The sequence below is a fragment of the Protomyctophum bolini genome (assembly GCF_963924005.1).
Source record: "Protomyctophum bolini genome assembly, chromosome: 12".
Lineage (NCBI taxonomy): Eukaryota > Metazoa > Chordata > Actinopteri > Myctophiformes > Myctophidae > Protomyctophum > Protomyctophum bolini.
In genome coordinates, this window is record NC_137873.1 from 9,224,210 (window position 1) to 9,245,109 (window position 20,900).

Here is a 20,900-nt window from a genome sequence, read left to right on the forward strand (position 1 = left end):
CTACCCCAAGGTCTCCTCCCAGTGGGACGTGCATAGAGGACCTCCCTAGGGAGGCGCTCAAGAGGCATCCTAACCAGATGCCCGAACCACCTAAGCTGGCTCCTTTCCAGGCGAAGAAGCAGCGGCGGCGGCTCTACTCTGTCTCCCTCGCGTGACTGAACTTCTCAACCTATCTGTAAGGAAGATGCCAGCACAATAATAACATGACGTAAAATCTGCGCTTTTTATATAAATATTTAATGTTGTTAAATCCAATCGATAACTACAGAGTGGTGTCAGTCCCTTTTAAAAACCAGAATGAGTGTAACTGCTAGTAAAAAAGTAACATTGATTTTCACTTTCGCGTCGGGCAACCTGAAGGCAAACTCCACGTGCCTGAACCTTTTGGTTACTAGCCACAGCTAATCAGGCTACCATTAATATCAACCCCTGCGTAGTATGTAATGATATCTGAGCTTAAAAGCGGATTTCATAAAATAAAATAACACATCGTTCATGGTGTCAATCATGAGAAATCCAGCAGCATTGCAATTCAAACCAGTAATCCCTGGCAGACTAAATGAGGTCATTTGTTTGTTCTTAATATGATGGATTAATTCAAAGGGAGACTAGGCTGAGCTTCTATAAAGTGCCTCGACTGACATTGGGAATTGCAAATTCCTTTATGCATAGATTCTTTACTTCTTGCATTTCTGGGTGACTGCCTACATTTGTTTTTACTTTTCTTTCTATCCCTTTAGAGCAGGACTCCAGACAGTACTACAGTGTCAACAGAGCTAGCAACTATAAAATGGGCTTCTGTGTGTGTGTGTGTGTGTGTGGTGCTTGTCGTACCATGCAGTGCGACTATGACGCCATTTGGTGACCTTGATGGTTCACGAACACACATGCAACACCGCATCATGCTAATATGCAGACCAGACACTGCGTGCGTGCGCGTGCAGACACACACACACACAACCCCCCCCCCCCCCCCCCCCCCCAAGTGTGAGTCTACCGGGCTCTTGTTAAATGTTTCACTTTCCTGGTGACTTAACCACCGCTGGCACCTTAGCTAGAAGCACCCTGGCATCACGCTGCATGTGTGTGTTTTAATGGGTCACAGCCTCCATCCCAAGGGTGCACATCATGGCCCTCCAGGCTGATTTGGGGTCAGTTTCCATCACATCAGCCTCACTTTAGCTAAAGATTTTTTTTAGACGCTGTCCCCTGCCCAGACCAACACTGATACCACCACAGCGTTCACTCTGTCCAATGGAAGCCTATTCCGTCCCAATAATGAAAGTGAAACGGTGACACGACTGGGAAATATAGAGGGGTGGGAGATCGAGAGAGAGGGGGGGGGAGGGGGGGTGGGTGGAACATGCCAGACAGTGTGCATGAGTGTGTCCTACAGCCTCAGGGCTCCAGACTAGACTGTAACAATAACAGCCCTGACATCACACACACACACACACACACACACACACACACACACACACACACACACACACACACACACACACACACACACACACACACACACACACACACACACACACACACACACGAATGTCTACTTAAATGGTGTGAATGGCTTTGAAATTTGTATCCAATTTAAAACTGTTTTTGTAAGGAAAGTTGATGGACATTGATTATGTCCCGATGATCCTGACAAGGCATTTCTCAAAATTCAACGCAAACTGGTACGTTTCTGTGAAAAATTCAAAATGTCAAATTTGCAAAATGTTTTTGACAAAGTCAATTTGACCCACTATGTGGGTGCACACATACTATGTGGGCATGCAGACATGCACGTCTGTGTCGCAGACGGTGTATTAAGGCTTAATAGACAGTCTGCGTATCAATATGTTCATATAGCCATTCAATATCTGTGCATGGGTGTGTGTGTGTGGTGTGGTACAGTATGTTGTGCATTCATCTATTGTTCAGTGATTGTGTACCATGTAATGACCCATGCCATGCTCTTAAAATGTGTTTCAGCGAGTACAAGGTCACTTTATTGTCTAAGTGTGCACATGAATAAGCATTGCTTTGGGTTTGTAATAGGTCACTCTGGGGTGTGTGTGTGTGTGTGTGTGTGTGTGTGTGTGTGTGTGTGTGTGTGTGGGCAGCAGTATTGATCAGCAGCTGTGTGCGAGTGTGGTGGTGATAGGCACAGATTGCGGTGTGTACTAAATCATTCGTTGTGTGGGGATGCATGCATTAACACGCTGTCGGATGCATGCTATAAATAATCTGGCCAGTGTGAGCCGGTTATTAATGCTCGGTCCAAAACAACACACCGTTTCCAAGCCAACATCGTCTCAAAGACTGCACAAGCCGTCCAACACCTGAAGTTACCTGGGCCTACAAGGTCTCATGTCATTCTGGCCTCACCGTTTCCCCATTTGTTATTTTCCACTTTATTTATTTTTTACACTATACCGTTACATGTCTGACAAGCGGATGTTTACACAAGCTGTTGCTAAATCTGTAACAATTCAGGTTGATGCACGGATATTTTCGTCCATGATATTCAAATCAACTCAAGCTCAACTAAAGTTAACGACTTGGATTGTCTTCTGGAAGGAAACATCAAGTGAAAACAGCCCATCTTGTGAGCTTGTAGATTGGCTATTTTCATTGAAGATATTTAGTACACATGGTGGGCCTAGTATAGAGCCCCTTGGGAAACTGGTCAACTAAGTACATTATGCTTTAAGTGGGTAAGCTATTCCATTCTCCACCTTGGAAACACACCAGAAATATATCTTCCAAAAATTGCCCTCTCTTCTTACCCATAGACCAGCAGGTTTTTCTCCACCCTGAAGCATTCCGATCTGGGGTACCCCTGGGCTCTGTCCTGAGGTCTGCGTGGTTTGGAGGAGGGTTTGGACATCTCCTCCCCCTCGCTCTCCAGCTCTGAGAACTCCATCAGCTCGTCCTCCTTGGCGCTGGTGAAATGACGCGTCTGTTTCCTCACCCTGGGAGTGTCGATCACCAGCGTGTTCTGCAGCGCGCATGGGGGCAGGTGGCAGAGTGAGATGGACGGTGGGGGAAATTGGAAAAGCATTTCGCTCACAAACAGACCCTGTTGTGTGACACATCTACAACCAGTGGTTTTCATTTATGCTCAAGGCACACCAAAGGGCAACTCAAAATCTTAAGGCACACGGGTACCCATCTACAATCCACTCTAGATTCACGTTTTTTTCTTTTAGAACAATTATATATTTAAGATGTTTGCCTTTAATGACAAAATAGGAATGCAAGGTTGTCAAGGTTGACAGTGGTTTGAGCAGTACCAAGTACCGGCTGGGGTGGCGGTGGCTCAAGGGCAGAGTGGCTGGATGGTAACCGCATGGTTGCCAGTTCGAACCCGGGCTCCCCCGAGTTACTGTCGAAGTGTCCTTGAGCAAGACGCTGAACCCCTAATTGCTCCTGATGTGCTGGTTGGTGCCTTGCATGGTTTCCGCTGCCATTGGTGTATGTGTGTGTATGAATGTGTGTGTCAATGGGTGAATGTAATGCACAATCTCTGTAAAGCGCCTTGGATAAAGGTGCTATATAAATGCACCATTTACCATTTACCAATAGTCAAAACATAATTCATAATAAATCAAATGAATTTGTATAGTGTATATTGTAATTACTTAAGTAGAAGTAGTATATATGGAAATAATAATATGTGGCTGTCACAAAATCCCAAGTCACATCTAGGCTAGCCCACCGTTTGAGAGCCACTGATCTGCCCCGTCATCATTAACATTTTATTTTTCCGTTACAGCCAACATTATTTACTGGATGCATTAGTTCTAAACAGAGCAATTCAGTTCTAACTCGATTTTGTCCTCTCCCTATCCCCGATGTAGGCATTAGACCCATTATAAAGTTACCCATCTCTGAAGGCTCTGGGAAAACGTTTGGAGAAAGACGTCTCGCACGGACGACAAGGCCTCTCTGTTGGCTAAATGGGTTTGATTGTACAATTAGCCTTGTGTGTTTTGTTATGCCTCGTGCAGCCGAGATAATTTACGCTGTCACGTTAGGCGAGCAGCTGCACAGAGAGAAAATACAACAATACAATTAATTATATTGTTGAGTGCGTTCCTCTTTAAATCAATTAATTCATTTAGTTCCTTCACTACAGTTAATGTCACACGCAGCCAGTTAGAGGAACAATTATTACAGCAAGTCATTTACAAATTAAAATATTGTAACAATTCATTGGAAGAGCCCACACAGAGCTGCGTAAGATTCAAAGCTCCAACTGATGCTCTCCGACAGTGAGTGGGCATGAGGAGGAGAGAGAAGACTTGAGAGAAAAAGCAAATGCGAAAGAAAAAGGGACAAAGATGAAGACAGAAAGCCGAAGACGAAGAGAGAGACAAATGATAAGCATGCCTCTGAGCAAGTCACTGGTGGTGCTGGTGCTGGTCCCGCTGCGTGTACGATTGTGCATTACTGCCAGGCTGTGCACGCGTGTTGTGTGTGCACGCGCGCTAACCAAAGTGATATCTTCGTACCCCCCAGGCATCTGTGCTCTGTTAAGTGGAGTTAAGCTGCTTACCAGCGTATGCACGTGCACACACGCATGCGTGCACATACACACACACACGCTCTCTCTCAAATGTAAGCAGGGCAACATGGGTAATTAAGGAAGTGCAGAGATTCCCAACTGTCATTGTTAAGCTGTGTTTCTCTCCCTCTATCATGTCCCAGCCTCAGGCCATAGCTTTAACTAATTACCTATTAGTCTGTCCATGAGGGGGACACCACACCAAGGTGTGCACGAGCGTACGCGCGTGTGTGTGTGTGTGTGTGTGTGTTAAGTGGGGCATGTGTGGGCATGAATTTGTCACTGACGCAAGTGTGGACGAGTGGGTGCGCAGTGTGCATGCTCAAGTCTGTCGTTATGTGTTTTTGCGGGACACTGTACCAGTCCATTTACAGCAAGTGCAGCTCAGCCATTTTCGCTTTGTCAGAGTATGGCATGCTTGTGTGTGTGTGTGTGTGCTTGTGTGTGTGTGTGTGTGTGTGTGTGTGTGTGTGTGTTATCTTACCCGTCCATTGATGGCGTCCAAGTCCAGCTCAGCCTTCTTGGCCCATTTCTGCCAAAAGTCTGGATCTTCCAGAGAAATATCAGTTCTGTTCCCTGATGCCACAAAACTAGCCTGGAGAGAGAGATTGAGATTAACAGTTCATTGAGTATTTTACCACAAGACCGCGATAACGTGAACCATTTGAACCCTGGCATCCCTCCATTGGGTTCAAGAAGTGGTTAATTTGTTTACCTTAGCAAAGGTGGAGCCTTTCCCCTCAGACTCGATGGTGATGGTCTGGGTTCGTCTCTGGAGGATTTGGTCGATGTCTTCCTCACAGAACTTGGAGCCCTCGTCTTCCTCGTCCATCAAAGCACCATAGGCCCCCTTCCTCAGCAGGTCCTCGATCTCCTTCTTAGACAGCTGCGTGGTAGTCTAAAGATGACAGTAAGGTCATTATTATGCTGGACAGGATTTTCACATGTAAACACAGATGTTTGAACATTGTGAAAAATGCCCACAATATATTTATGTTGGATTAAGTATTATATTCAAGTTAACGATCACATCTCGTCACTAAACCGCTCTTATAAAAACACTAGATTTAAAGATGGAGTGCCAGTTTTTCATGTGTTTATGAGGTGACCGTACTTCATTAGACCCCCTTGGTGTGTTTGTTATATGCAATGATGTCTTCCGTTTGTATTTAGGGTTTCTTCCTGGAGGCTGAAACCTTGACCATCAAACGTGCCAATGGGAAAAAATATATATGATATGGTGACATCACAAAATCATCCCCTCCCCCTTTACAACAACAGCTGTGGGTGCGGCTTCAGTTCAGGCAAACCAGGCATACTTAATGAACTGGTGGGTGTGTCCACATAAAAACATCAACAACAATTTTAACATACATATGCACATTTTTGAAAACTAATATCCACCTTATATAATAATAATACCCGATGGGTCATGTTTTAGGGTGGGAAAAAAAATCACGGCACTCCATCTTTAAGAATTACATTTCCTGCACTGGGTAAGATATTCCGCGGTTCAACCATAGATGGTGTGTCGTCTCCTAGACTCCTACCCCATTGTTGGCGTTCTCCCGGCCGCTCATGCTCTGCAGGACGGCCTTGTCCAGGCCCAGCTTCAGACTGGCCTTGTCGAACATCTCCCTCTCATAGCTGTTTCTGGTGATCAGCCGGTAGATCTTCACCGCCTTGGACTGGCCAATACGGTGGCACCTGGCTTGGGCCTAAAGAGAGGGGGTGGGGGTGTCAGTAGACCTGAGAAATGTCTTGCAGTGTTGCTGAATTCAACACACAAACTCCCTGCTGATGTCACCTCACAGGCCTACTCCATTACCAGCGCATACAAAGGTAAGGCTGCTTCCCTGAGGTGAGTGCAGAAGTACAGTGAGAGAATATTAATCTGCGTGGCCTGCTGGATTCTAAATAGGGATTCAGTACACCAGGGAAAATTGGCTATTACGGCCAGTCACAGGAAACCGAACCGGATGTGCCGAGTACGGGAACAAACACAAATAATTTAAATTCGTTCTAAATACATACTTTCTTTAAATGTTTCTGCTACAAGCCGAGTTGACATGATGTCCTGTTACCCCACCTTCCCCCTCTGCCATCCAAGCCCAGTCCTCCCTGGCTCACCTGCAGGTCGTTCTGAGGGTTCCAGTCAGAGTCAAAGATGATGCAGGTGTCTGCGGCCGTTAGATTGATGCCCAGCCCTCCGGCTCTGGTGCACAGCAGGAACACGAAGCGGTCCGAGTCCGGTCGGGAGAAGCGGTCAATGGCCGCCTGTCGGAGGTTGCCGCGAACTCTGCCGTCGATGCGCTCGTATATGTAGCTGGAGAGAGAGAGAGAGCGAGGTAGAGGAGACGAAAGGAGGACAGCGATGGGGAGAGGAATGTGGTCATGTAAATGTTACGTTGAGATACTCATTGACATTATCAGCGTTGACCCTAAAATGCTATACAAGAAGAAAAAAGAAACATAAAATACATACACATAACCATATAGCATACATAAACACCTATACAATGCAAAAAGAAAGGGGAAAAAAAGCTTAAAAAGAAGCAAGTTTGAATTGATTTGATTGATTTTAAATCCTCCCTCCATCTCACCGTTTCTGGATGAGGTAGTCCTCCAGTATGTCCAGACAGCGCACCATCTGACTGAACACCAGGACGCGGTGGCCCCCGGCCTTCAGTTTGGGCAGCAGTTTGTCGATCAGCACCAGTTTGCCGGCGGCCTGGACCATGGCCTGGAGGTGAAAGTCTGGCATTTGCAACGGGCCCCCGTGGCTTTCGCGGAAGTCGTCCACAATCTTCTCCTCCGCTCCTGTTGATGGTGGGGGGGGGGGGGATGGGTGGTGGACAGTTAAGGGAGAGGAGCAGGAGTGAGGCGTGTGTGTACTATTGATGAGGTAGTAGTGTGTGTGTGTGTGTGTGTGTGTGTGTGTGTGTGTGTACCGGTGATGAGGTAGGGGTGGTTGCAGCACTTCCTCAGCTCCATCATGGTGTTGAGGAGGTTGGGAACTTGAGGGCCTGGTCCTCCACCTCCTCCCGCTGTGCCTCCTTTGGAGAGGAAGGAGAAGTTCTTCTCCAGGATGGCGCGGTAGTACTTCTTCTGGATGTTGGTCAACTCCACCTAGAAAAACAAGGTGGCACTGTTGGCGAACTGACCACTGGAGGGTGCTGAGGTAGCTCAACTATGCACATCCCTACATTGTCTTGTTTCTCTTATATTATGTACTAGTCCGTGCCCACATTTATTTCCAATACCAATTCCAAACCCGGGTTATGGGACTGCAATTACAGAGCCCATAGGGGCGGCAGTGGCCCAGGGCCAAAGTGGCCGGTAGAACAGCCGGATGGGCCCAGTTCAATTCTGCGTTTCCCGAGAGTTAGTATCGAAGTGTCCTTGAGCAAGACTCTGAACCTCTAATTTCTCCTGATGTGCCAAAGATCACACTTATAATGGAAGTGGACGGAGACATTTCATTGACGGACCACAGCGGAAGCGAGCGTGCCTAGCAACGGTAAGCTACTACTCAGTATATATTAGCGCGACCATTCTACATCAATAGAACACCCAAAATCATGTCAAACAACGGCAAAATAATAATATATAAAATGCTGTGTGAGTTCTCGCGAGACTCTGTGCCACATAAACTAAAACATTATATAAAATGTGGCTATTAAGATAATTATGAATCATTCATTTGATCTCGCAAGACTCAAGAGCGCATTTCTCAGCACCAACCGCAGCCCATACAGGACCGGAGCATAAAGAGAAAGTTTTGCAGCATATTAGGCTTCAGAAATGCAAATTGCCCAAAGAATTTAAAATTGTGAAAATAGGTGATTTACAAAGCTTCTTCAAAGATCTGCCATTTCTGGATTTAGTTTTTGCAAATATTTCATCGTTGTTGTTTGTGTTTTTTTGTCGATTATGCAAAATTATTGCGATTATCTCAAATAAGCAATTATGTAATAATTGTGAAACAGGCTTACATATTATGCTTATATAAACTGGAACCAATCATTGAAGCAATGACGCAGATGCCTAGCATAAAATGACCATAATGTGTGAAAGGTAAAGTTCAGATTTGTACATTTGGGCTTTGATATTATTGCACATCCCAACGGGACCTTCCACGTTCTAAATGTACCATCCAGTGTGAAGGAGGTCATACCTCTATGATGGTCTCCTCTTTAGGAGCCAGGTTCTTCTCCACGTCCTCCTTCAATCTCCGCAACATCATGGGCTTCAGAATGGCCTGCAGTTTCATGACCTACACAGAACACAGTAAATAATCCATTTTAGACGGGAACCCCTTTTTTATGCTTTAGCTATTGAAAAATAGCAGATCTACAAGCTCATAGCGCGCCTCCGAGTGGCGCTCTACGAGCTTGTAGGTCTGCTATTTTTGAAAAATCGAAGAAGACATTTTTAGAATCTGATCTCAGGTCAGAATGGGATAAATATAACCACACTACCTGCCTGCTTCTATGTGCTGATATTTACAGCACCAATGGGCTTTTGCCAAAAGCAGAGAAAAGACATACGAGTGAACAGACACGACTGTGAGCAGACTGTGGTGTAAAAAGTACAGAATGTGTTTACTTAAGTAACAGTATCAATACCGCAATGTAGAAAACTCTTGTTAGAAGGAAAGATTTTACTTGAGTAAAAGAACAAAGAAATTGGCATCAAAATATACTAGAAAGAAACTAGTAACTAGGTTTTCAAATAATTGTAGTGGCGTAAAAGTGAAATATTTTTATCCGAGTAGAAGTAAAATTCTAGAACATTGGACATACTCTAGTAAAGTAAAAGTACCTCAACATTGTACCCAAGTACACTACTTGAGTAAATGTACTTGGTTGCTTTCCACCACTGAACAGAGGGCTATAAAATTTTAAAAAGCCCCTAAAGGCAACATTCTGTGCTCAAAAGCGATGACTCTGTGGGAACCGACCCAAGAATTCAATCAAAGCCTTGTAGATGAAATGTACTGACATAGCAGGGTTTTCAACGAAAGGTTGCATTAGCATGTCTTGCTAAGAGACGGCAAACTGTACGAGGGAAAGTGTGAGTGAGGAAAAGACATGAAACACGGGTGTTGAACCGTGTTCATTTTGTCGGCTAAAACTTTATAAGCTTTGGTTCATGCTTCCCTGCGTGACATCGTGTACACCGGCCGTAAAATGAAACTAGGCGACCAGGCGTGCGGTGATGTCAACGTGCCACCATGAATGCTGCTTGGCACATCCAAGTGACTGAAAGAAGTACACTCGTATTCTACACTTTAATGTCAGTCTCATGTCATGTATGGGACTACTCTGGTTCGTTATCATTGCATTATTTACATCAATACTGCAGAAGAGTGCTCTGAATCTAAAATAATTTGTAATGTTAGTAAGTTCACGTTCTTTGCACAAAATACACAAAGATCATTCGATCTTCGATCGTTAGATTCTGTCCATTTTCAGGAATTTCAGCACAGCAACACACTTGCATTATGGAGGTTGTATTCGCCTGAATGTCGGGCAGGTTCGGGAAGTATGAAGGTTTTGGGTCACGCACTGCTGCGGAACGTGGATGCGACGGCACAATTCGACCATAAACCGCCCTAAACTCCAGTGCCTAACGTTTTCCTATACCTGTTCTTCAGTCTTGAGGTCTCCGAACTCGGTCATGAAGGTGGTCTCCGAGGGGAACCTCTCGGGCTCCAGGAAGTTGAGCAGGCTGAACAGCTCCTCTACAGTGTTCTGGAGAGGAGTCCCGGTTAGCAGCACCTTGTGCTCCTGAGAGGAGGAGAGAGAGAGATGTTAAGAGTCTGGATACGGGAGAGGAGTAGCTGTCAAGATGGATTTATCCTCCTCAGGAGAGAAGAGGGAGAGAGCGATGACGGAAGAAAGAGAGATGATAATATATACACAGCATTGCGAGCCAAAAGGGCTGCTTTGTTCTGCTGAGGTTTATAGGCTCATAAAACATTGTGACAACTCCTACATGACCAATCAGATAAAGAGATAAGTCACAGAGATAAGACACACCCTGCGTGTGACATGGTTATTGATACATTATAAATGGTCAATAACTCATATTGGCTCAGTGGATCATCACTGGTTTGACTTGACTAAGTTTCCAACTATTTTACTGCTTAAAATTACAATAAAACTATGCCATTGCATAAAAAAACAACACCAGAAAATAACTGCAAGACCAGTATTTAGATAGGGTTCGGTGAAGAAGACATAAAAGTATTTGAAAGATGTTTGTCGACATTCAACGTGTCACCATCCTGTACTATTTTTTGTTAAAAGTTTCTTTATTATTTTCCAAATCACATATGGGTCAATAAAACAATACCATACAAAAAAGTGTGTATGTTACACGCCCCACCCCCCAAACGTCCTAATTTACAACACACTGGCAAAAGTTTTAACTTTATTTACGGACATCAAATCCTAAAGGGTGCAGTAACAGAGAGCTAGATGATATTGAAGAAGTTCTGTTTTGATATCTCTGTGCAGAATAGATTGCTTATCGTTTGGATCAAAATTCTCAGATAAAATCTGACATATTTCTCCCTGTGCTGCGTGTATTAAGAGCCCACTACTCACCATGTCCATCGCTTTGAGTCCCTCCAGCAGCTTACAGTTTCTGTTCTTGAGGCGGTGAGCCTCGTCTATGACCACACAGCGCCACCGGACGTTTCGCAGCTCAGGACAGTCCGTCAGGATCATCTCAAAGGTGGTTATCAACGCATGGAAACGATAGGCTCCCTTTATTATCTTACCCTGAAAAAAGACGGAGAGAGAGACACACACTATGATTATGTTTCCGTTTGATTCCGTCTCGTCAATGGTCATCGAACTTCCATGCCAAATAATATTGAAATAGTTGAGAGAAAGAGAGAGGAGAGAGAGAACAGGATTTACTTGACCGAGTCACAGAACCACATGATGAAGCAGTCACGGATGACGTGTTCAGCAATGGCCATGCACTTAAAAATGTTCTCGACTCAAGGACCTGCTGACCAGTGTTTCACTAGGTTAGTGGCCTGCTGACCAGTGTTTCACTAAGTTAGTGGCCTGCTGACCAGTGTTTCACTAGGTTAGTGGCCTGCTGACCAGTGTTTCACTAGGTTAGTGGCCTGCTGACCAGTGTTTCACTAGGTTAGTGGCCTGCTGACCAGTGTTTCACTAGGTTAGTGGCCTGTTGACCAGTGTTTCACTAGGTTAGTGGCCTGCTGACCAGTGTTTCACTAGGTTAGTGGCCTGCTGACCAGTGTTTCACTAGGTTAGTGGCCTGCTGACCCGTGGGGCAGTGTTTCACTAGATTAGTGGCCTGCTGACCAGTGGAGCAGTGTTTCACTAGGTTAGTGGCCTGCTGACTAGTGGAGCAGTGTTTCACTAGGTTAGTGGCCTGTTGACCAGAGTTTCACTAGATTAGTGGCCTGCTGACCAGTGGAGCAGTGTTTCACTAGGTTAGTGGCCTGTTGACCAGAGTTTCACTAGGTTAGTGGCCTGTTGACCCGTGTTTCACTAGATTAGTGGCCTGCTGACCAGTGTTTCACTAGATTAGTGGCCTGCTGACCAGTGGAGCAGTGTTTCACTAGGTTAGTGGCCTGTTGACCCATGGAGCAGTGTTTCACTAGGTTAGTGGCATGCTGACCTGTGGAGCAGTGTTTCACTAGATTAGTGGCCTGTTGACCAGTGGAGCAGTGTTTCACTAGGTTAGTGGCCTGCTGACCAGGGGGCAGTGTTTCACTAGGTTAGTGGCCTGCTGACCAGTGGAGCAGTGTTTCACTAGGTTAGTGGCCTGTTGACCCGTGGAGCAGTGTTTCACTAGGTTAGTGGCCTGTTGACCCGTGGAGCAGTGTTTCACTAGATTAGTGGCCTGCTGACCAGTGTTTCACTAGGTTAGTGGGCCAAGTTCTTCTGTTGTGTCATGCATTAGAACCAGCAAGCTGAACTATTGAACTGGGCTAATCAGATCTCAACTTGGCCAAAATTCTCTTCAGCCATCTTACATGTGCAAAAGAAGATTATGAAATGTCCACCAGGAAGTGTCTCTGTTTGTGGTCTTTTCCACTGACATGGGATAAGCAGGACAGAACATCCCTCTACACTACAGTGACCTTGAGGATTACCTCAGACTGGATTAGGAGCAGGCTGCCAGGGTGGGACGCACGCTGCCATTATGGTTTATTATCTAACAGCCATGGCATACAGTGAGTATTCACTGCTGTAAGATGTTAGCTGTGCACTGTGACAGCTTAAGAGTATAATGGTTTACAGCAATCAAAGTGTAACAAGCTCACAGCAGAGGCTCACAAACGCTTTTGAAACATGTCTGTGTGTCTTGTCGAGCCACTGTGAGGTTACTCAGCTACATCTGGCATTTGTAGCTTCTGGAAAGAAATAGCTTGTTTCAACTTCAGCTACAAAGACGCAATAGTCAGCTTCACATATGGAGAACTTGGTACAACACAAGTCAGAGTGAGAGCATGCCGCGGCTAGCAATCCGACTCACGGCTCCCACTGGCACAGCTGCTTTCAACATCGCTGGAACCACATTGCACTCGCTGTTGGCCCTGCCTGTGCCTCTGACCAGCGCTCTGCTGTTGGCCCTGCCTGTGACTCTGACCAGCGCTCTGCTGTTGGCCCTGCCTGTGACTCTGACCAGCGCTCTGCTGTTGGCCCTGCCTGTGCCTCTGACCAGCGCTCTGCTGTTGGCCCTGCCTGTGCCTCTGACCAGCGCTCTGCTGTTGGCCCTGCCTGTGCCTCTGACCAGCGCTCTGCTGTTGGCCCTGCCTGTGCCTCTGACCAGCGCTCTGCTGTTGGCCCTGCCTGTGCCTCTGACCAGCGCTCTGCCACACATGCCACCCGGCAACCTGCAGGCACGGCTACAGGATCTCAAAAATACTACTATCTGGCAGCGGGGGCAGTGACTTTAGTGTACAGGGTTTGATGAGGTCTTGCCATGTATGGAGCGTGTCTTGAGTGTACAGGGTTTGATGAGGTCAGATCAACATATGGAATGTCAGAACAGGTCAGCTCCATATATGTAGATCTAAGGATGTACAGAGTTTGATGAGGTCAGATCAACATATGGAATAATTCTGTATTGGCCATCCATATATGGAGATCTAAGGGGGGGGGAAGGAGTGTCTTGTGTACAGGGGTCAGGTGAGGTCAGATCAACATATGGAATGAATTCTGCATTGGCCATATAGAGCGTGTCACAAGGCGTGACTGACGGATTGACAGGTTTTAGCGTGACTGACTGACTGGTTTTGCAGGTTTTCATAGTAAACTGCGACCTACAGTCGCAACAATAGGCCAAATTTGTTAAGATGGCTAAATATATATATATATATATATATATATAAATCGGGGGTCAATTGGGGGTCCTTGGCATGAAAAGGTTTGAGAACTATGGAATTAAACGATCCATCTCAGCAGTGCATTACCTGTGCGTCTCGGTAGTACATCTCGTAGGCCTGGATGGTCTTGCGGCTGGCCTGGCTGCCGTGGTAGACGACCGCGTTGAGATCCGTCCAGGTCCTGAACTCCCGCTCCCAGTTGGGTATGGTGGACAAGGGGGCGATGACCAGGAAGGGCCCCTCGATGCCCTTCATGAAGATCTCATTGAGGAAGGTTATGGACTGGATTGTTTTACCGAGACCCATCTCGTCTGCCAAGATACAGTTACGTCTAGGGGGGGGGGGGGGAGGAACAGAAGTGAGGCAGGGTTGGTCCACCGCTGGTATAATTCACTTGTACACAAATCTCAAACGGAACTGTGTTGAAGACTTACATGTTGTACCAATTGAAGTTAAGCCAGTTGAGGCCTTCTAGTTGGTACTCCCTGAGTTCGTTGCTGTTCTTGTATTCTTGCATGTTGTCAATCTTCTCCCAGTCTGTTGCTTCAGGCCGCTCCTACACACACACACACACACACACACACACACACACACAAACACACCACACACACACACACACACACACACACACACACACACACAATTCAATTATGCCGTTTTGTGCAGTGCACATACCTCAACGTTTTCATAAATGTATCTTCCAGCAAAGTTGTTTGAGTCTCTCATACAGACAGACTCTGGTTCCAACGCTCTACAGTGTGTCACCTCTCAATCACAGTTTAGCCATGCCCGAGAGACTGAGCTGCTCACTCATTCTAGCCATGCTTTTCCAGTGCGAGTGTCCCAGGCCAGACCTCCATTCAGATGCCATTACACACCAACATTTCACTGCCCATAATTGCATGAGCGTGTGACAAATAAATCTTCCTTGAATCTTGAACAAACGACACACGCATCATGACGCATGTCAAGCCAGTGCACAGAAGACTTGGGTGTGACTCATGCAGCCATGATACAGACATGCATGATGATACAGATCAGACTGCTGTGCTGTACCGCCTCCAAATGTCAAGTACACACACAAATATGTTGATTGTAATGTCACAAAGTCCCGACAAACAACGTATCACTGCCTGTGTGTGCATTAGTGGAAGGTAACCATGGGACAAAACCAAAGGCGATAACATTACCAACAATAGGGGACAAATGGAGGTTGAAACAATACCATTACTATAACCGGATATACGCATCACTGGTGTTTACCGTTTATATTTCTAACATGGTCCTCAAACAGACGAATATGAGAGAGAGAGAGCGAGAGAGAGAGAGAGAGAGAGAGAGAGAGAATACAGCCAGTCATCTGCTTCTGTTCAGCCTTAAACACACTGTTAGTGGTTTGGCCCGGCCACAGGAGCCGTGTGAGTGTGTATGTGCATTTGTGCGTGTGTGCGACCGCAGGAACGTGGCCCGTGGAGAGCAGTTAAGGGAGCTGTAAATCTGAAGAAAGGGGCAGTCAGTAGGCCAGTGTGCGCACACACACACGGGCGCGTGCGTGTGCACACATTTGAGTTCTTTTCAAAGTGTTTGAAAAGAGATTAGGGAGACAGATAGCATACCGCACACATGCAGAGAAGGAGAGAGAGACCGAAGAGATGGAAAAATATGCTCTGTACATTAGGCTGGCCCAAACACAATTTCTTGGGCTTCAACGCTTTGACAGGAATTGTTGAATTACAGACGGCTTTATTGTACACCCTTTCATAATCACAGACTGCTGTTTTGAATAACCGATTACTGTTGGAACACTCTGCTTCATGTCCAATCTTGTCGCCAGCAGAAAGAAGTATGGTCAATTTAGCGGTTTTAATAATCGAATTAACCCTGCGACACATGGTGCAATTTTCAGCTGATCGTTAAATAACACTTTTACTTGCGGTGAGACTGGAGCCTCTAAGCACATGCCAGCAACACTGTCTCTCTCAGTGTGTTCTGTAGTTAGCGTTCGTTATTGGTAGCAGACAAGCTGTAGTGTATTAGGGTTAGATATGGTTTCGAATCAGCCGGGCCAACGACGCTCTGTCATTTATCTTTACAGTTTTATGATCAATTAAAAACACATACATCTTCCCCACCAGAGTGTGTGCGTGTGCATGCTGGCACGTGTGTGTGAAATGTCCTGTGAGCCCACAGAGCGAACCTAATTTAAATGGATAAAAAAAAAAAAAAATCAACAAACAGTATTCAAATAACGATTTCAGCTTTAGCCATGACCGCAACTGAGCATTGTCAGCCACAGTCCACATTCCTTTTGTCCAACTAGTGCGTGCGCAATTTTCACTCACCACTCTCTTAGTGTTGGCTGTGCGTGCTACGATGCGATCATAATCGTCTATCTTGGACTGGTCAATGTCAGCCTTCAGCTCCCAGGTGGCATCTTCGTATGGTAGACTGCACCACTTGACCAGGTACAATGTCACAGTCTGCACACACACACACACACACACACACACACACACAGTTAATTTTCTGTGCATTCAGGAAATTGTCTTTATTAAAGATCTGGGAAAGTCTGACGGAGAAAGGGAAGAAGAGACGGTACCTCTCCGTTCTCATCTGGGCTCTCAGAAATGTCCAGGACTCTGTCCACCTCCACGTAGTCGGGGTTAAATGGCTCGTCGTCCATCTGGTGGAGATAACGGTGACACAGCCCAAGTTGAATACACACACACATAAATAATAGTCATCTGCCATTTTGTTGAGTTAGTCTACAGTTCTAGCGTGGAAGAGGGATTGATTCTGTCACACACACTATGTAACCATCGAGCTATGGGATTGACATGTCTCACTCAGTTGTAATTTTGGCTATTTTAACCATCTTAGCAGTGTATTAAAGAATATTAAATGCATCTTTTTCTTCTGTAGCAACCCCTAATCCAATCTTTTCCACAGTGGAGAAAGCCTCACCTCAGTGATGAAGTTGTTGGTGAGCAGCTGCTTGGCCCTGAACCTCTTGACTTTCTGATGAATCCTCTTGTCTTTCTCTAGTTCTTCCAGATCTGACCAGCGACAGTGGAGGTAGGAACTGTGTACGAGAGGTGCAAGGTGAGAACACACACACACACACACACACACACACACACACACACACACTTGATGACTTTGTACTTTATTCCTCCCAATATTAATCAATGTCAGAGCACAGGGATGTACTAGACAGGGTGTTTTCTTTTAAAGACTGGAATTCTATGGTTGACTTACTAAGTCGAAGCCTTTCCCACCATTTATCCGCAAAACAAGATTGTCAGGTAGGTGGCTGTCGTTTATTATATAGACTTACTTTTGATAACGTCTGTGTTTGGAGAAATATAATTTTTTGATAAATTTGTACTTTTTCACCGTCATGTTCATATCCATAACATCGCCAGGGTGGTTTGTTTTGGAGCACAGTTCTTACATGACGCGATCAAAGATTCTGAGGGAGCAGCCGCGACCCACTGTAAATTGGTCCGTGTTTGGGAAACAGTAGCATGGAACTCATTAAGTCACATATAAAGCAGTAGTAGTACTAGTAAGTATAAAGTAATACAATAATATAAATACAACTATGCACTACAACATTCACTTGATAAATACTTTTTTCTAAGTTTCCCAATGCCAGTGTTTTGGCTAGATGGTAAAGACAGAGTACAGACGCAGTGGTACGTGTGACTGACAGTGACGGGCAGTATCTCAGGCCATCATACAGCGCTGCCTCTGTCCACAGGCCCTAGATTAGATTACACAGTCTGTTAGCCGGACTGAACACACTGCTCTATAGCCTGGAGACGCATGCACAAAACCACATGTCACGCTGCTTGTCCCTGTGCGTTTGGACAGACCGACTATCTGCGTGAGAGACCGGGAGAGAGAGAAGAGAACGCGTGCGTGCACAGGTAAAGTGGACGGTAGAAAGTGACGCTTTATGTAAGTAGCAGAAAGGAGGTGCATCTTACAAGCTTTTGAACTTGACAAAGAACTCCTCCACGTCTACTTCGTCTCCCGACTCCAGCTGAAAACAAAGTAATGTTAATTTTGTGACTTAACGGCTAAACGCTTAAATAATACATTCATTCATTTCTTGATGAATAGATTTCATAAATGGCTGTTGAACAGAGGGGTAATGGAAATATGTTAAATAGTGAGGGTTAACGGTCAATGATTTCAGTATTTGCTTTAGGAAGGGGACAGTAAGTTGAAAAAAAAAAACACTGAAAGTATGAATCTTCCATCTTATATCGCTTAAGAAATAGAAGAGCGTAACGGTATGTGCAATGGTGTGCGTGTGTGTCTGTCCCTACATACACGCTCACAGTGTGCGTGTGTGTGCGCGCGCACGCACGCACATGTATGAGGGGACAGGGAATCCCCCAGTGCTCAAGCTACAACCCTCCTCATTCACTACTACTACTATCACGCACACACGCGCGCACGCAAACTATTCACAACTATTAATGGTAACATACACACTTCCGCTGCCACTCTACTACTAACACCACTGTAATGCAGTGAGTCATCAATCACACACGCGCACGCTCGTTCGCACACACACCCCCGAGGAAACGCTAGCTTGGCGTCTGGCTCAGCTAGCGCTGTGGTTTTGGCAGCATGCCAAGCCTAGGGTCAACTCTCTGTGAATGGAACAGTGTGCGTGAGTTTGGGTGGGTGAGTGTGTGTGTGTGTGTGTGTGCGCGCACACACGCGTAGCTTTGTGTGTCAGAGGGTGTGTGGGTGGGTGGGGGTAACCCGTCAGCAGCTGGCTAGCAGAGAAAAGTTGGCTAGTGGCTCTTGTGTGTGTGCATGTGTACGTTTGTGTGTGTGTGTATACTGGCACAGGGACGGCCTTTCTTTAGAACAAGACTTCTAAACAAAGAATAGAAGACATGTCACACAGTATGTGAAAGAAAATGGCTGGCTGTGTGTGTGTGTGTGTGTGTGTGTGTGTGTGTGTGTGTGTGTGTGTGTGTCTGTCTGTACCAGACAGAGTCACACATACATCGAATACAAGAACTCTAGTCTCTTCTTACAACTGGATCCACACCGTCCAAACTGGTGTGTGCCTGTACAGTATTTCTAAGTGTAAGAGTGAGTGTGTGTGTATGTAATCAGCTTAGAGTGGGCTGTGCAGCAGCTAATCGGGTGATGTAAACTCTGCTTTGGGGCATGAGCATGCACTTTTTCTACCGTGTGTGTGTGTGTGTGTGTGTGTGTGTGTGTGTGTGTGTGTGTGTGTGTGCGTGCTCACCTGTTTCTTGGTAATACGTGTGTTCATGATTTTCTCCACCACTGGTCCCTCACAGTCAGCCACATCCTGGAAACAAGCACACGTCAGACTAGGGCTACACAAAGATCTGGATTTTCTGGACTCACAGAAGGCCATTACAATATATAACATTTATATAGATATGGACTAATAAGCACAATGGACAATAAAAGGTATTAAGATATTATAATCAGTAACCATGATTAAGCAGCACAATCTGGATGATCATTTTAACTGTAATCGTGCAGCCCGGGATCAGACATCTGGATTATTTTATAGAGCCGGTCTCTGATTTGATGAGACCCCAAAGCCGCACACCAAACCAGCTCATTGTCAAAGTTGTGTAATTAAGCAATAACTCACTCCAGGCTGTGCTATATTGGGATTAAAGGATATCACAGCTATGGGGCGTTGTTCAGCCCGATGCTAAACTTTTGTGAGTCCTGTCATGAGTTATTGCTTTTATAAAATGGTTACCAAATATAGTTGAACTTTATGTTTTACAAGAAAGTAGGTCCCTTTGACTGCCTGTACAAACAAGGTGACCGTTATGCAATGTTTACATTTAGATTTGTTTTCTTCTGCATCGCTCCATAGTTGACTTACAGTGGCTGAAGTTAGCCCTAATTGTTTAGTAACTTTTTTTTTAAACTCACTCCGAGAGGAGTGATAGAACTGTACCAAGGCAAATTACCTCATATCCGTGGCATATGATATTATATCACAGCCATTATCAACCCAACAGTTTGCATGTTTTTGCCAGTTTAATTTTCAATGGATTACTGAGCGAGGTCCAGTGCCTGCCTTCACCTGTACTTGTGAGGAAGAGGAGGGGGACTTGGGCGTTGTCGAGTCGTCCCCGCTGTCGTCTTCTTCCGAGATCCTGAACTCCACTTCCTCGGTGTACCTCTTCCTCTTGACCTGACGGCTGGAACGTCGCTTCTGAAGGAGCGAGGGCAGGAAAGGCAGAAGGAGGATGGACGGAATAAAGAAAAGCACGAGAATTGAGGATTTGATTTATTGTGTCAAATATATACAGTATATTATATATATTTTAAAAAAAAACATTGTTACATTCCATTCTGTAACTGGTGCCCGTTCATTTCTAATGCTCGATTCCACTCATGATTCAGGATTTGGGAAAATAACTGAAAGGGCACTTCATGGTAGAAGAGCACGGTTAGAAAAGGAAGAGGATGGCATAGGCATACTGCATTTTGTAGAGCACATTATGTTTATGCAGTATGTCGGGGAGCAGTTCGTTACCCTAAAGAGGACTATCAGTTTGTTCCTAGCGCACACACCACTCCTGCACAGACCACACACACACAGAAAACCGGCCTATTTTTAACCTGCCCAGTAGCAGCCCAAACACCACAGGCTACAATCATCCTATTGCACCCTGAGTGGGAGAGGCGGTGGCCAACTATTACCATCTGAAGTGCTAAACCACTGCTGTGTCACAGAGAGAATAAATGCAAGAGGGGGGAGAGAGAGAGAGAGCTACCACGTTATGGGTATCTGTCATTCATTGTACTCTACACCCCCCTGTCCTCTGCCTGTAGGAGTAATGGTTAGGGGTGGAAGATAAAATTGATTCATAGATTAATCGCAATGCGGCAGGATTATTAATCGACTGACAAATGTCGAAAATCACA

At 45.5% G+C, this 20,900-nt stretch overlaps 1 protein-coding gene across 3 annotated transcripts in view; it reads right to left on the bottom strand.

Annotated features, from left to right (window-relative positions):
* Positions 1 to 20,900, bottom strand: part of chd7 (chromodomain helicase DNA binding protein 7) — a 99,449-nt gene that overhangs the window by 22,699 nt on the left and 55,850 nt on the right. For all 3 annotated transcript variants that reach the window (XM_080778275.1, XM_080778276.1, XM_080778274.1), the window contains exons 6-23: positions 20,053 to 20,184; positions 19,225 to 19,290; positions 17,936 to 17,991; positions 16,908 to 17,025; positions 16,543 to 16,626; positions 16,286 to 16,423; positions 14,378 to 14,499; positions 14,031 to 14,274; positions 11,176 to 11,352; positions 10,210 to 10,353; positions 8,739 to 8,837; positions 7,513 to 7,690; positions 7,165 to 7,381; positions 6,692 to 6,887; positions 6,112 to 6,279; positions 5,277 to 5,459; positions 5,046 to 5,156; positions 2,781 to 2,992 (exon numbers count right to left, since the gene is read on the bottom strand). In XM_080778275.1, coding sequence (XP_080634401.1) covers positions 2,781 to 2,992; positions 5,046 to 5,156; positions 5,277 to 5,459; positions 6,112 to 6,279; positions 6,692 to 6,887; positions 7,165 to 7,381; positions 7,513 to 7,690; positions 8,739 to 8,837; positions 10,210 to 10,353; positions 11,176 to 11,352; positions 14,031 to 14,274; positions 14,378 to 14,499; positions 16,286 to 16,423; positions 16,543 to 16,626; positions 16,908 to 17,025; positions 17,936 to 17,991; positions 19,225 to 19,290; positions 20,053 to 20,184 — 2,645 coding nt within the window. The remainder of the gene's footprint in view (positions 1 to 2,780; positions 2,993 to 5,045; positions 5,157 to 5,276; positions 5,460 to 6,111; positions 6,280 to 6,691; positions 6,888 to 7,164; positions 7,382 to 7,512; positions 7,691 to 8,738; positions 8,838 to 10,209; positions 10,354 to 11,175; positions 11,353 to 14,030; positions 14,275 to 14,377; positions 14,500 to 16,285; positions 16,424 to 16,542; positions 16,627 to 16,907; positions 17,026 to 17,935; positions 17,992 to 19,224; positions 19,291 to 20,052; positions 20,185 to 20,900) is intronic.